The 16259-nt window shown below is 37.6% G+C and overlaps 2 protein-coding genes across 7 annotated transcripts; one reads left to right on the top strand and one right to left on the bottom strand.

The window, feature by feature from the left end:
• The first annotated feature begins 723 nt into the window (after positions 1 to 723).
• On the top strand, positions 724 to 8522 carry LOC141611899 (serine/threonine-protein kinase/endoribonuclease IRE1b-like). The gene is made up of 6 exons (XM_074430554.1): positions 724 to 1194; positions 3996 to 4230; positions 4568 to 6000; positions 6636 to 6808; positions 7286 to 7532; positions 7789 to 8522. Exons 1-6 carry the CDS (start codon positions 1031 to 1033, stop codon positions 8237 to 8239), a joined length of 2703 nt encoding a protein of 900 aa, XP_074286655.1. The 5' UTR covers positions 724 to 1030; the 3' UTR covers positions 8240 to 8522.
• Positions 8523 to 8978: 456 nt separating this feature from the next.
• LOC141611863 (glutamate receptor 3.3) lies at positions 8979 to 14671 on the bottom strand. Of its 6 annotated transcripts, none has more exons than XM_074430524.1 (7): positions 14494 to 14671; positions 13017 to 13374; positions 11163 to 12505; positions 10478 to 10755; positions 10336 to 10367; positions 9862 to 10256; positions 8979 to 9660 (listed from the first exon to the last, which is right to left on the bottom strand). In XM_074430524.1, the coding sequence occupies exons 2-7, from the start codon at positions 13315 to 13317 to the stop codon at positions 9199 to 9201; spliced, it is 2811 nt and encodes a 936-aa protein (XP_074286625.1). In that variant the 5' UTR covers positions 13318 to 13374; positions 14494 to 14671; the 3' UTR covers positions 8979 to 9198. The 6 variants fall into 6 exon arrangements, with proteins under 6 accessions (XP_074286625.1, XP_074286635.1, XP_074286645.1 ...); XM_074430534.1 differs by lacking the exon at positions 14494 to 14671 and adding an exon at positions 14415 to 14489; XM_074430544.1 differs by lacking the exon at positions 14494 to 14671 and adding an exon at positions 14308 to 14448.
• Between the last annotated feature and the right edge of the window lie 1588 nt (positions 14672 to 16259).

Genomic DNA, 16259 nt, shown 5'->3' with positions numbered 1-16259 from the left:
TCTATCAATTTTATTTGGTCTAATCGTAAATTGTAATATTTTGTGTCATCTAATGATTAATGGCTAAGTTAAATGAAATGAATTTCATATACAAAAGAATCGAAAGTTACTTTAAAGGGTAGATATGAGTTTATTGTAGAGAGTAGGGAAGATAAAACTTACTTCCTTCGTCCAACTTTATTGATCATAAGATTCAATTTTTACGAAAAATAAAACTGAACGCAGACCTGACAACATAATATTCAGTTCAGCTTTGAATCGGGTTAAAATTAGATAGGTTTTATCCATGCAAGTTTTAGTTTTAATCCTGCTTTGATTCGCTTCAAGTAACTTCGGTCAATACCATTCATAATGAAATGATTCATATTCTTTCGGACTCCCATTTCATCCGATTACAATAAATTGTACTCGTAGTATGTTTTATTTCGACTCTTATCAATCGAATTAGATAACCAAATGGGTTTGGTGTGGTGGTTGTTCACCTCATCCCTTAACCATGAGGTCAGGGGTTCGATCCCTGCCTATGGGAATGGAGCTAACTCTATGGCCAGCCGTTTACCTCTTCGTGAGAGCACCCGCGGCGAGGGGAATTATACACGGTTGTCGACGGTAACGCCCCGATTTACACCCAAAAAAAAAAAAATCAATCGAATTAGATAAGATTGTATATTGAAACCATTTTCTCACTTTAGATCTCTCTTGTTGTACCAATTCAATCATTTCATACTCCGTATAATTTTTGGATTCGGGTTATTTTCTCGGGTCTAAATTATTCGAAACGTTGTCGGTTGGACTCGGTTCCCATCATCCTGGGGGGGCATGGGGGCACTGATTATTGAACCAGATCGGACCCAAACAAAAAACCCCCAATTTTATCAAACTTAACCTTCTTCCCTCTTAATTTCTTGACCATTTCCCCTAAATCTCTTCAAAATTCTTCTGGGTTTTACCCCCTTTTCATCTTAATTAAACATTTCTCCCAAATTTTAATGATTTTGATTTTGCAACTTCCCTAAATTAATAAATCAACATGAAAAGAATGAAACTTTGGGTAATTTATATCATATGGTTAATTGGGTTTTTCTTTCTTTCAATTTTCAAATCATCTTTGTCTGAAACGTTACCTACTATTTATTCAACATCTTTAGCTAAAAGAAATCTTGATCTTTCATCTTCTGTTGTTCCTTCCAACAGGTATTGATTTCTCCCTTTAATTTTGTTCATTACTCGCTCCGTTCGAGCTAATTTCATACATTTGTTCCATATATTTGAGGTTTATTTTAATGAAACGTATGAAATTAGATTGAACGGAGGGAGTATTTCTTAATATGTATACAATTTGGTTTCAATTTTTCGATTTTTGTGTGGTTTATTGTATGAGTGGAATTTGGGGGTATGAAATAGATAGTGGGTAGGAATTATTCTTGTGGGATTGTATTCAATTGATCATTTCAAGACTAGTTAATTGCAAAATTAGATAGAAAGTGTGAAATGTTTTTGTGGGTTTTAATAATTTGGTTCTAAATCTTCGATTTTCGGGTAGTTGATTGTATGAGTGGAATCTTGGGGAATATTTTTGTGGGATTGTAATCAATTGACCATTTCAAGACTAGTTAATTGCAAAATTAGATAGAAAGTGTGTAATGTTTTTGTGGGTTTAATAATTTGGTGCTAGATCTTCGATTTCCGGGTAGTTGATTGTATGAGTGGAATCTTGGGGAATATTTTTCTGGGATTGTATTCAATTGATCATTTCAGATCAGTTAGTTGTAGAGAAATAGATAGTGAGTGTAAAATATTTGTGGGTTTATGTCCAGTTTTTCAATTTATGGCTACTTCAGTGTGCAAGGTGTAGTTGGGTTTGATGCATTTAGTGGGTTTGTATGCAACTGATTATTTTCGGAATTCTTTGTTTGAAATTTGAATAGATGATTATCGGCGTGAATGATTATTTGTGTGTGTATAGGAAACTATGTGAATTGGTTGTTTTGGAGCTGTTTAGGGAGTTGATTTTAATTTCAGAAGCTGGGCTGTTATACCTTATTTTCGGGGCCATCTATCTGATTTAGACCCGGGTTCAAGTCCCGGCAACGGAATTTTTTTGAAGGGGAGCCTTGTCGCACCGGTTAAGGTGTTGCTTTGTGACCGTGAGGTCACGGGTTGAAGTCCTTGGAGCGGCCTCTTGCCAAAATTGCAAGGGAAGGCTTGCCCCAATTACACCCTTGTGGTGGGACCCTTCCCTGGACCCTCGCCTAGCTGGGACACCATCGTGCACCGGGCTGCCCTTTTTAATGTCACTCTGAAGTAGAGTTCAACAAACTTAGTTCTGCTGAAACCATTGAAAGTTTGAAACACTTGCTAATCGAAAAGAATAATTTAAGAAAGGAGCTAACTGAGTAGAAATTTAGATTTTGGTGAATAAAATGTAACTCCTAGTTTAAAAATGCTCTTTTAGGCTTTTAGCATAGTCGAGTGGTTGACCCTTCACTCCCGAGGAGAAAATATTGATCAATTATGAGACGATTTGAATTTTACTTTCACTACTGGTATGCAGTCTTTGAATGAGTTCCATTTGAATTTTAAAGTTGCTATTTGTTTCATTCTTTCTTTTCTATTTGAGGACTTTCGGGGTAGTCTCTCCAAAGTCCATGTCCATGTCCATGTCCATGTCCATGTCCAAGTCCAAATTCAAAGCCAAATCGTAAGTCTCAAAGTACAACTTGGTAGTTTCAATGCATTTAGAAAATGTGACTACAAGTTACGTGGTACATTGGAATTTGTAATTGTTGCGCTGACAATAATTAATGTGATATATGAGCATGAATCTTACCATGTTACGTTGGTGGAGTTCAATTATCAATAGCCATGAGGCTGTAGCTTTTATGCACCTAATGTTAGCATGACAATTTGCGAGAGACAATTTGTTTCCAGAGAGAGCAGGAGTGTCTTTAACATCCATTGAGAGAATAAGGGGTCGTTTGGTTACCTACTAAATTATTTAGGAACTTTAATTCATGTGAATTGCAAAATTGGTAGGTTGTTTGGTTACCCCAATTCACATGAATTGGAACTTACCAAGAATTCTAATTCCTCCATAATAGAGGAAGTTGCTTACCTAGGTCCCCCTAGGTAAGTGGCAATGCCTACATGAATTGCAATGCCTACATGTAACCAAACAACATTTTCTAATTCACGTGAATTCTAAAATCATGTGATATTACACTTCCTAGGCATTATAAGTTCCCGTATGTAACCAAACGACTCCTAAGAGAGAGCTATAGTTTGTGTGGAGATTAACAAGTATTGTTGTAATTCGACTCTAAAACTTTGTAATCTCTTTTTAGCGTATCAATTTGCTGGGGAGGTCTTGGTTTTACCCTTGATTAAGAAAGGGTTTCCATGTAAAAATGGTCGTCTCTTCTTAAATTCTCTTACTTTGTTGAGTGTTCCTTTCCTATTGTGGGTGTGGATTTGCACCCGGAGTTCAGAGGATGCTTTCCCAAGAAGGACAAACTTCTTGTGTTTTGATAGCATCTCATATTTGTAATAGAATTGGGTTGATTCTGTAGGTGCACTCTGCCACTCCCTAGGTCTTGATGACACTTATGTGGAGAGGCAATTATATATCGAGTTTATCTATGCCATTTATTGATACGACCGATAAGGGCCACTCTTTCTTTCCAGTAGTTGTGAATTAAGAGCCAGTAGATTGGATTTGCTTCCTTGTCCATTCGGTTGAAATAGAGAAGGATCGACAGTAAAGAATATTTCAAAACTGTTCATATTATAGTTATATTGTAATCATCTAAAGGTTTTATGGCCATATGAGAATGATTATTTAGTTGCCACTTTGATGGAATTGGTTCAGCAAAATACCAGTTTTAAGTACACGAGTATTGGTATCTGATGAGGGAAAAAGGTAGGCGGTGATCAAAAGAATTAGGTAACATCAACATTAATATTTGTTCCATTTTCTTTATTCTGTCTGATGGTAGGCATGATACTGTGCTTGTTGCAACATTGGATGGCACTCTATCATTGGTGGAGGTTGATACACTGAAGATCCTGTGGTCAATCAAGACAGGCCTTCCTATTTATTCTTCCTATCAAGCTTCCCAAAATCTCGATACCAATCTGGAAAATGCTTCTGGTCTTGGAGATGATACCTTCATAGATATTGGAGATGACTGGAATTTGTATAAACATGACAGAGGCAAGGGCATCATGGAGGTAAACTGATAAGGAGTTGTTTTGCATGGGAAGCCTTTATTTTTATCGTCTGTGTAAATGGTTGAGCTTTTTCTTTTCGCTCTGTTACATAATTGCATTCTTTTAGTTTTCATGCTTTTTTATGAATATCAACTGTTGAGTGTGAAGTTCTGTTATTGATTGAAGAAACGAAAATGTTTTATTTTGTCATGTTATATACCGTAAAGATGTATCCTAAATTTGTTTTTTTTACCTTATGAGGCAACTGAATGTGTGCCTTATTGACAGGCTGAATAGATTTCATAGTTATGGACTATTACCTCATGGAGTCTCTGATGTGCTGTCATGTGTGTTTCAGAGACTCAAGAGTGCAAAAGACTTGGTTAGGGAAACGAAAGGACTGTCTAAGAATGGAACTATTGTCATAGCACAAATGGCAACTACAGTGTTTATTGTTGACACCAAGACAGGAACAGTTATTCGTACTGTGAAATTCTCTGATTCATCTGGCCTGCGTTTTGAGGAGGGCGAAAATCCTATCTTAATAAGAGATGAGACTGAAGAGCAGATTTCTATTACAAGAACAGATTATTCCTTTTTAGCCTACTCTAAGTTATCTGGCAAGGTCCTATGGAATGTTTCACTGGCTGAATTTGAGGCTGAATCTCTATGCTTAAATGTGGAGATGTCTACTATGGGTAACTTGCAGGATCATCTTGGCCCCATCTATAGTACCAAATATGACAAGTCAGCATCGTGTCTGAGACGAACCCTCGTGTACCGAATCCGAGATCGTGGATATTCTGAGTTAATATCTGGGGTGGGATTAATTGGTGAGGTGCCAAGAACACTGCCTGGAGATGGGATGCTGCTGTTACCCGCTCTTGATCATTCATACCTTCCCTCGGCCTTTGGCGAGGAATATGAAGTTGATCATGATTCTCGCCCGTTGCTTGCCTTGCCAACTAAGAGCACTGACTCTTTTCCTCATTCAGAGCTGTTAGCATTACCCCCCTCTGCTTTGGATAGGGGAATCCATACACATCCTACATTAAGCGGACCACATTTTTTCTTGTCATTGATCCTATCAGGGCTTCTGCTTTTCATTCCAGTTGGTTATGCTCTCTACCGAAGTGTCTTTGTCCCAAAAAATAAGCCGAGTGAAGAACTGAAGTCAAAAACCACAATACCAAAGAAAAGGAAACCTAAAAAATCTGGAAACGGGAAGAGTAACACCATTGCTGAAAATGATAAGGAAAGAATCACAATTGCAGATGGTGGTCATGACTTTTCGGTTACTCAAGTGATTGATAAGAAGCAAGATTCATTTTATGGTGGACAAATTAGCGTACAGGTAAATGGACGCAAAATTGGGAAATTGTATGTGTCCAATGATGAGATTGCAAAAGGAAGCAATGGGACTGTTGTTCTTGAAGGTACTTATGATGGTCGTCGTGTAGCTGTTAAACGGCTTGTACGGACCCACCATGACGTGGCACTGAAAGAGATTCAGAATCTTATGGCTTCTGATCAGCATTCCAATGTGGTCAGATTTTACGGAGTCGAGCAAGATTCAGACTTTGTTTATCTATCTCTTGAGCGCTGCCTATGTAGCTTGAATGACTTAATATATCTTCTCTCCGAGTCATCGGAAGGTGCACCTGGCGTTGTCAATTCTAACTCTCTAAGTGGATGCTCTACACAAGTGGTGGGAGTGTTGGAAAATAATGAAGAGTTCAAATTGTGGAAGAGTAATGGGTATCCTTCACCTCAGCTACTAAAACTGATGAGGTTAGTGAAAATACACACAAACCTCATATGAGACAGTCTAATGTCTGAGACCAACCCATTAACCCTATATTGAATGAGGAATATATAAGGATTGAAGTTGGTCTCACATAAGAGACCGCCTCATGCCAGTTCTCAGATGAAAATATTGTCCCCTTGGTACAACTCTATGTGCCACTTGTAGAGTATCTTCTAAAATAGCTTGGATGTTAGGTTAAGTGCATTCATCGATGATCGTATATCCATTTGGTCTCTTCCCCGTGTTTCTTTTGCTTTCTTCTAATCGTTTCTTCTCTTATATTTCTCTCATTTCTTCCTCGTTTCTGCCGGATATTTTACGCTTATGCTTCCTTGTAATGGTTCATGTTAAGTGACCTCAAATTCTTTTGGGACTAGGGCTTTCTTGCTTTTCCTTCTGTATTCATATTAATTAAATTGAATAGCAGTATTCCTAGTTACAATTTGGGAGTCCAATAAATGTAGAGAGGTTCTGACATATTTCAGAACCATCCTATATTCTTAAACTAGATTCTCTAAGTTGAAGATCATGAAAGACTAACCGGCATTCAACTTGTCTCACTCTGCCATGAAAGTTTCATTTCCTCCAGTATCTGAGTTCAGTGTGCTACATTTTGCAGGGATGTCGTATCTGGAATTGCTCATTTGCATGAACTTGGCTTTATACATCGGGATGTTAAGCCTCAAAATGTCTTGATAATCAAAGATAAATTTTTGTCTGCAAAACTTTCAGATATGGGTATCAGCAAACGTCTTGTTGGAGATATGTCTTCCTTAACCCAACATTCTACAGGTGGGTACTCATCTGACTTAAACCTAGACTGGAGGGAGGCAGTTTGGATATATTTGCATTCGGTCTGGGTCCATTCGGGTCAGATATGCTTGCATTCTAGTCGGGGCGTGTCGCTCCAGATCGTGTATAGTTTAGGTGTGTTATTATTAGGTCATTAGGGGTAAGAATAAGATATCGGGACCATTAAAAGTCGGCTCAGGTCAGGTCAGGTCAATTTGGATTTTGAGACATTTTTAGGTTTGTTTGTTTGGGCAATTCCGGTTGGGTAAGTTTACCAGGTCTACTTAGATGGCTATATCTTTTTGTCAGCAAAGATTTTGATCATATTTGTCTCGGCCTTGCTGTTCTTTTTTGTCACTCATTTAGATTGTATGCCTAACTGTTGTATTTTTTTAGGGAAGCCAACTTATAATTTTTTAGTTACTAAGATCAGAAATTATAAAGCAATAAGCTAATACGTTCTTGGTTTGAACATAGGTGCTGGGAGTGCAGGTTGGAGGGCACCTGAGCAAATTCTTCATGGTCGCCAGACACGTGCAGTTGACATATTCAGTCTAGGCTGCGTCCTCTTTTTTTGTATGACTGGTGGTAAACATCCATTTGGTGACGTTTTTGAGCGGGATGCCAATATTGTGAAGAACCGTATGGACTTGTTCTTAGTGGAACATGTTCCAGAAGCCGTGCATCTTATTTTTCACCTACTCGATCCTAATCCAGACTTCAGGTTAGCCTTGCTCTTATATATTTTTGAGTTTTCATGTTTTGCAACCCTTGTGGCCGTGTGGTGTTTTACAATACTTGTTTGAAATGTTCTAGGAGGAAAGTTAACTCAAAAATACTTGCACTAGAATACTTGTTTGAAATGTTTAATTGGTCTGGTAGTCAGTTTCCTCCGCAAACCCTGGTCTTAAGTTGTTGATAGCTGAGACTCTGAGAGCCTAGAACCTGACAGTACTTTTGAATTTTTTTTTGGGTCACAGGCCTAATGCTGTTGAGGTGCTTCATCATCCATTATTCTGGAACTCAGAAAAGCGGCTTTCATTTCTACGAGATGCAAGCGATCGGGTAGAATTGGAAGATCGGAAAACTGATTCCGAGCTGCTCAAAGCTCTAGAAGCCACGGCTCCAATAGCTCTAGGAGGAAAGTGGGACGACAAACTTGAACAGTCATTCCTTGATAACATAACCCAGTATAGGCGGTACAAGTATGATAGTGTCCGAGACATGCTTCGGGTTATACGCAACAAGTTGAATCACTATAGAGAGCTCCCGACTGAAATACAGGAAGTGCTGGGGTCAGTTCCCGAGGGTTTTGATAGTTACTTCACTGCGCGGTTCCCAAATCTTCTAATTGAAGTTTACAGAGTGATATATGAATATTGTTGGGAGGAAGAGTTGCTAGGCAAGTATTTTAGAAGCAGTCTGTTGTGATCCAACTTCAACTCCAACTCCAACTCATCTTGTACAGCAACTTTTTTTCTCTTTTTTTGTACAGAAGTCTATTGTTGTGACTGAATGTACTTCTGTAACCTAACTGATCAATAAAGCAGCATGCTATGTATTATAAGCCGGTTAGACACGTCTGCTAAGTTGTAAGATCATACTATCAAATTTCAGTTTTTAGGGGATCTTTTGTGAATGGCATATGTAGAGAAGTTCTAACAAGTTGTAAGATCAATCATACCGTGAATTAAGTTCTTCCGGGATATGTGAATTTATTGGTCTCCTGTTTGTTAGGTACTAACTACTAAGATCCTACAATAGAGGAGCTCTATTCCAACGCGATGTACCATGTACTTCAAAACTCCCGTCTTGATGGGCTAAGGAGTTTAGATATATGATACTTACCTGTCTGTTTAACATATAGAGGCCAGAGAACCTAAAATGGAAATTGTGTTGAAAAACAGTGGAGTCTACTAGGTAATCAATGAATGATTTTGCTTTCGTCCATCATACTCAGACGGTAAGATTGCCTAATACTATATGAATACGCTACATTAGATTTGCGAGTCTGCAACCCACTCTTGGTGGAGTCTTTAATAGTATCTCCAACACTTGTGATAGTATCACTGGCTGAATTGCAAGCGGAAACACAGGTGATTCTTCTAATAATAACCGATCTATCAGTGAAAAAACATGCAGATGTTTGTAATTGCAGACTACAGTTAGATGTTTGTAATTGTAAACTATAGTTGGGATTAATAATGAGAAGAATAATGAATAATCTGCAGTCAGCACCATGTTCATGCATCTAAACATTGATACTCCTGACTGTTATATCGAGGTTTCTTGACTCGCACCTACTAATTAATGCTTTACATGAATCTGAGTATACTTTTTAACTGACTAACCAGAAAATAACCAAAAACTGCATTAGCACCATACTATAGCTAAATAACACTGAATTCTCGATCGCCATCCTTTGATGTCGGAGTTTGCCTACTCGTGGGAGTTGTCCCAAATTCTTCATTTTCGATTTCCCGTTTTTGTCTTCTTTTTTTCTTTGACGGGTCTTCTTTCTCATCAATCAGTGATATAAGTGTCCTGATCCTTTTCAGAGATCTACCACCAGCAAGATCAGCGACGGCTTCACTATTTGAAACATGGCGAAGCTGGCGACAAATACGCGTGAAATATATTACAAGAGCAACGACACAAGCAAACCCACAAAGCACAAAGAGGCCCAAGAAGCTTGTAAGGTGAAGTTGGCTCGATTCAATCTCGGTGTTATCCTGACTGCAACTGCTAGTTGTCAGCCACTTGTCGTGTATTCGCTGAAGATCACCGTTCTCTGATAGCTTTAGAATTGCTGTGGACAAGTCTGGGGCCAGTGGAGAGTCCCGGGGAAATGCCTGCAATGAACCATTACAGCGACCTATCAAAAGTTGCGGATACAGTGAATTGCACTATATTCAATCATCCTATTATCTTAAAATAAGGCAACTCGCCATTTTTGCGCTTCATGCGCTCCACTTTCTTAAAAAACGTCTTACGCTGTTATGCATATGCAGTGATTCCAACCAAATAAAGGGAGCAGGTGTTAGGGCACTTACAAAACCCCAGCCGCTTCTGGTGAACTCGGGACCAACAATCCTAAAATCACACTGGCTTGAGAGAAAGAGCTGCACATAAGGTAGTTCATCAACCAAAGCATCAATAGTACCATTTCGAAGAGCGGTGGCATATGCTTCAGGTGAATCAAGCTGGACTAGCCTCGATGGGGATATACCAATTTCCTCTGTAAGGTAGTTGTGTGCATAGGAGCCAACTTGGTATCCTATTTTTTGATGACCAGTTTTCAGAGATTGAATTCCTTTGACAGGAGACGACAATTGTTGAACGGTAAGAATTGAGGTCAAGCTTGCAGTATAACTTGAGGTGAGAATCAACACCACAAAGAGCCATATGATCATGATCATCCGTCCGAGGCAGCTAACAGTATTTTCCTCTACAGTCGGGACATAAAACAAAATTATATTCAGGAAATAAGCTGTCGCTTTAAGTTTTAACAAGCTGAGGTAACTTACTATGGGAAAACGTCAACGTTGAAAAACTAAACCTGCAATTAGGTAAAGAAAGATGTATTAGAACAGCAGCAAATAGAAATGAACATCCCTACAAATGAACATACTACGAAAAAATCATCCGATATCGATGCCATGCACTTACCATAGTATGGTAATGAACTGTCTCCTTGGAGAACCTCTGAACTCGTCATTTGTCCTATGCTCCAATATCCACACAACCACTCCAATAGAAATGAAAGAAATAACAATGACGCCCCACATCAGTGGTGAAAACGGTCGGAGAAAAGCCCAAGCTCCTGTATTCGACTTTTTGAATGGTGCCACCACCACAAGACCCGATGAGGCAAATGGCTGTGTAAAATCAACTATTTTGGTCCTACTTGTGACAATAGCAATATCACCAATTGCAGCATCAAAGTTCTACAACAAGCAGAAGATAATACTCAGATTTATGGACAACAAGTACTACTTTTTTCCCATTTATATTGTCCCCACTTGACTTTGACGGTAACCTATGCCAACTTTGACCCTTAATTTTCCAAATATATATGAATCACTATATTACATCAATTTTCCAAATATACATCAGCCCTGCATACATCGCCACAGTCTATCAATATCTGTATTATTAAATGTAGATTTTATCACATCTGATTTATCAAACAACTATTTTCGTATTTATCGTTTTTTAAAAATTGCAGCTATTTTACACCATGAAAAAACATCAGAAGTCGACAACATATGACTGTTCAAGTTAAATGGGGGCAATATATGGAGGGAGGCAGGGAGCATATAGCAAAGTTGCAGTGTGAAACAGTGACACTCACACCGGTGGCTATCATATTCACAAGATCAGTGTAGTTGGGATTTTTACGGCCATCTCCAAAGCCGACAAATTGAAAAGGAACAGGGTACGGCAACAAGTTAACAGCGGCTTGAAACACGTCGATGCAAAATCCCATGTATGAATTATTACTTCCTGGCACCCGAGAAACGAACGCCTTAAAACTCACTCGGTCAGGAACACCTATCTGCAACTGTTTGCCACTATTTGGGAAAATCCACCCACGAGGATTAGTTGTAGAACCATCTGGCCAGAAAACTGGGTATAACTTTTGATTTCCACTTGAACGGTTAGCTGGTCGACCATACAGAGTCTCAGGTGGTCGGACCGATAACCCAGAGTAATTAGACCAATAGCCTACTGTTCTATACCCGGTTCCAATCACATTGATAATATCATATGCAGGTTGGACTAAAGACCTGCCAGAATCAAAGCTCACAGGTCCTGTCAAGCCTAGGAAATTGCTCTTCACTATATTGCTCATCAAAGCTTGTCCTCCATCAAAAACACGCAAAGTTTCAAGATGAAGTTGGCTCTTATCCAACAAGCGTAATTTAGGATCAGTAGAGAACGAGACATTCCCACCTTTATTAAGATATTCATCAATAGCATGTGCAAGAATCCAAACTGAATCATAAGCATATAATCCATAAGCATTCAGGCCCAGGTTACCACCGCTCAATTTTTTCCACCTAGAGGTGAAATTTCTCTTTTTATCCGAATCTGCCGAGTGGGCACGCAAGACTAGAACTCCTTGTATTGAGTTCATGTAATCAGAAGGTAGGGGAGAATAGGAATCAATAACAGATGAAAGCCAATCAGTTGATATCCAAACATACCCATTGCCCATCATTTGCATATACTTCGCCACACTGAAAATTAAACGGCCAGAATCAGGTGACACATGTAGGACAATAACCCGAGACTCTAGCATTGCAACCTTTACAAGAACATCCATGATATCACTCCTAGTGATGCCATCTGGTGCAATTGCAGCTTTATAAGAAATTTTACAGCGATTCTCAGCAAGAGCATCATCAAGAGCTGCAACACCATTTCTTCCATGATCATCGTCATCGTATATTGCAATGACCTGCCTCCAACCATAATTCTCGACAATGGCAGAGATGGCGGACATCTGATAGACATCACTGTTTGTAGTTCTCACAAAATAGGGGAACTCTAGCGGAGTTAGAGTTGGGTCAGTAGCTGCAAATGAGAGCAGGGGAATTTGGAGCTCACTTGCAATTATACCAACCATATGGGCAACAACAGAGGACTGGGGACCAATAATTGCTACCACTTCTTTCTCCATGAATTGCATAGCTGCAACATCAACAATTTTCCAAGAACATGTCATATGGTATTTTCTAACTCCTCAAACTCCAAACAATTATATAGTCCGAGGAGAAAATGTTTGTGGATATTTAACAAAAATGAGAAATAAAATACATAAATATTTCACTTCCTAATAATAGACATGGTACACCCATTGCATTTCCATACAAATTTTTCATCACCTCTTGTATCATTCCAAAAACAAAAAACATGAATCAATTATATGTGATTGTAAAACATCATTCATTTCAATGATTTCTTGTATCTGAAGGACGGAAATACCACTAAACTAGAGAGACACCAGTTCTATGACGAGAGAATGAGAGGCGAGTGTCTATTATCTTTGGCTACGGCTGGAGGGGTATATTGTCTAAGGACACAAAGTAATTTCGGTGGGGCCGGTTTATTTTCCTTCCAACTCATTTTATTAATCTTAACAATTTGATCAGTTTCATTCCCTTACTAAATTGTAAATACATGTTGGAACTACAGAAAATACCTTGAATGAAGCCTAAAAATCCGCTACAAACTGAATCGCGCATTGTCAGCTTAAGCTTGGTATCCCGTAGTATACTAGAATCGGCATTGACATCATTAACAGCCTCCTCAATAGCAATCTTGGCAACTTTTCCGATGGTAGAGTTGAACGTGAACAACGCCCCAATGGGGACAACAGTGGGTCTGGATGCATTATTAGTAGCTCCATGCACAACTACACATACTAAGAAGATCAATAGCACAAGAAGCCAAGATGATACTTTCATTTTAACTCTCACATGTAATGACTTGCTTTCCACCATAAAGAAGCTTCCAGCATCCAGAAAGGAATATAATATTGAGACATATCAATCAAACTTCTGCAAAAATATAAAATTAAACAGCTTAAAGTAACTCAATAAAACCAAAACAAACCCAGAATGAGAAACAAAAATCCATCAACTATCAACAACAGAGACATCCAAAAATGATTTAGGATCACCTAAAATGAACCGCCCTAAGTTAAGACGGTGCCCACAACCGATTTAAATAAGGTAAAAATAAAAGGAAGGTTGTGAGACGTCTTAACTTAAGATTGTCTTAAGCAAGACCTACTGTTAAGTGTTAACTAATCATATAGTTATAAAAAACCTAGGAAGAAAACATATGGGGGAGAAAAATGATTTAGGGTGGACTAACATAAACGGAAACCCATAAACCATCATTGTGGGATATTGTAAGAACCCATTAACTATCATAAGTAATAAAATAACCTATGAAGAAAAAATTTGGGGAAAAACAAAAACAATAATTTGTGGGATGAAAGTTTATACATACAGATACTATAGTAAATCTTCCACTGACAAATGAGTAATCAAAACCCATAATCAATATTTCTACAGAATACAGATAGACCTTGACCCACACTCTTAATAAATACTAAAATGAAGATGAAACTCAAGATTGCTGTACTTAAAAAGTGGAAAAAAGCTGAAAAATAAAATAATCTATCACAAGTAAAGTATAGTTGTACATGAAAAGTGGTTGCAGCATCAAATTCAAAGCAGAAAAGACTGTCCAAGCATCTGATCTTTATTATATGCATAAGAATACAGCAAAATACAGACTTATTAATTAATTAAAACACTGTTAATAAGGTAAAGATATCAACTTTACATATGATATGAGCCTCAAAACTAAATTGGCAGCTACACAAATTTCTAACAAGCATAGCATATGGATTATTGGTGACTAAATAGGTAATTACAGTCAATTTATTGAATGTTTAGTTATGTAATGAACTAAGCAGATACCCCTTTTGTCCCGATCATTTGTTTATCTTTAATTCAAAAACCCGCTAAACAAATGATTAGGACGGTGCTCGGAGGGGGTACATAATTATATTTAAAAGGGAAATTACAGTAATGGGCAGATAATTGAAGTGGGTGAATGCTGAAATAATTGACTAAAAACTGAAAATTAAGTAAGACAAGACTTACCAAAGTGTAGCATAATTGTTATAATTAATGGAACAAAATAAGAACAGACAAAAAATGGAGAAAGGGAAAGATAATAAGGGAAAGAGGAAGATGGGTATGAAAGGGACATAGGAAATAGTGGGAAAATTGAGGAAAAAAACAGTCCAGATGATATCATGATATAAGTTGAAATTGCTGCAAGTGTTGAATTTACAGTGGCAGTCATGTACTCATGTTTAGTTGTTACAGACTTACACGTAATTATTTACTACATGTTTTTCACATGTTTTGTTTCAAGGTACACATCATGACATCAAGTCATCAACTCATCAATTACATGATGAAGGGTTTATAGGGTACTGAAATTAGAAATTAAGGGTGGAATTGGGTCGAGTTAGGCGGCTATTTTGACCATGTTTTGAGCACCAAGATATTATAGAGTGGAAAAATATATTACAACTAGTTTTAGCCCGTGTAAAATTGCACGGATTGCTTTTAAGTATTCGTTATCATTGAAAATGTATGGAAAAAATGAATAATTAACTTTTGGAATTCAAATGCATTTTATATTTATATGAACACCAATCAATTAGTACAAGTTATGGACATTATTACGTATAATATAAAAATACCAATTCAGCCAACAAAAAAGTCACCACGTATAAAGAGAATTAATCCAATGAGATTACAAATTTTACGCCTTTTCACTACGTGAAGTAGTTAATATATTAGAGTAATTTTGACATTACAAAAACATGGGAATAGGCAATGGGCTTACAAACTCAGAGTAACTTGGTTGGTTGCACCAAATTGCATTGTTAGACTATTAGTTCAGTATACCACATAATAGTCATCGGGTAGACTCATGGGAATACTATTCATCAAGAATACCGCATAATAGTCGTCGGTTTCAACTTTTACTTTTAGTCGGATTTGAAAAACATAACGGGCCTAATAAGGCTGCTCCGAGACTCGAAAATGACACGAAGAGTGTGACTATAACGTGACATGATATGACCCCACTCGAAATGACTCGACTTGAAGTGTTACGAATTGACCGTGATATATCAAAATGACGCCAAATGAGATATTATGATACGAGTTGAAATTGCTGCAAGGGAAAGAGGAAGATGGGTATGAAAGGGACAAAGTAAATAGTGGGAAAATTGAGGAAAAAAACAGTCCATATGATATTATGATACGAGTTGAAATTGCTGCAAGTGTTGAATTTACAGTGGCAGGAACTGTTTAGTTGTTACAGACTTACAGGTAACACAAAATCTCAAAGATGCTAGGAATACACGGGGTGTATGAGGGCTTTGTACACTGACTAGTAATAATGCGACATATGACAAGACCAATAAAGATTTCATTTTTTGTTTTGTTTGGAGGGAAACTAGGAGGGAAATTTTTACAGCTTTGGAGGGAGAATTTGGGTTAGGAAGGAAAGTTGGAAGGAAAGTTGGAGAGAAATTTTATTAAGAATATTATAAGTCTTTTTATTATAATTATTTATAATAAAATCATGAAAAATTATGTTTTACCACCTAATATGTTCCATTTTTTACAAATTACCACCTGTGACGACTTTTAATTATTTATCGACTCGATTTCATTTTAACGACTTTCAATTATTTTTATGACCAAACTATCCTTTCTAATTATACATTCACTCTCATTCATCCAATTGAAACATAACCCCCAATTTCCAAACAAACCCAGAAATCGTCTCTTTATCATTTCCTAATTCTTTGACAATCTCAATTGAATCTTTGAAAGTTCATGTT

Source organism: Silene latifolia, chromosome 1, assembly GCF_048544455.1.
Source record: "Silene latifolia isolate original U9 population chromosome 1, ASM4854445v1, whole genome shotgun sequence".
Lineage (NCBI taxonomy): Eukaryota > Viridiplantae > Streptophyta > Magnoliopsida > Caryophyllales > Caryophyllaceae > Silene > Silene latifolia.
Note: the sequence above shows the minus strand (reverse complement) of the source record. Positions and strands in the feature narration are given on the sequence as shown.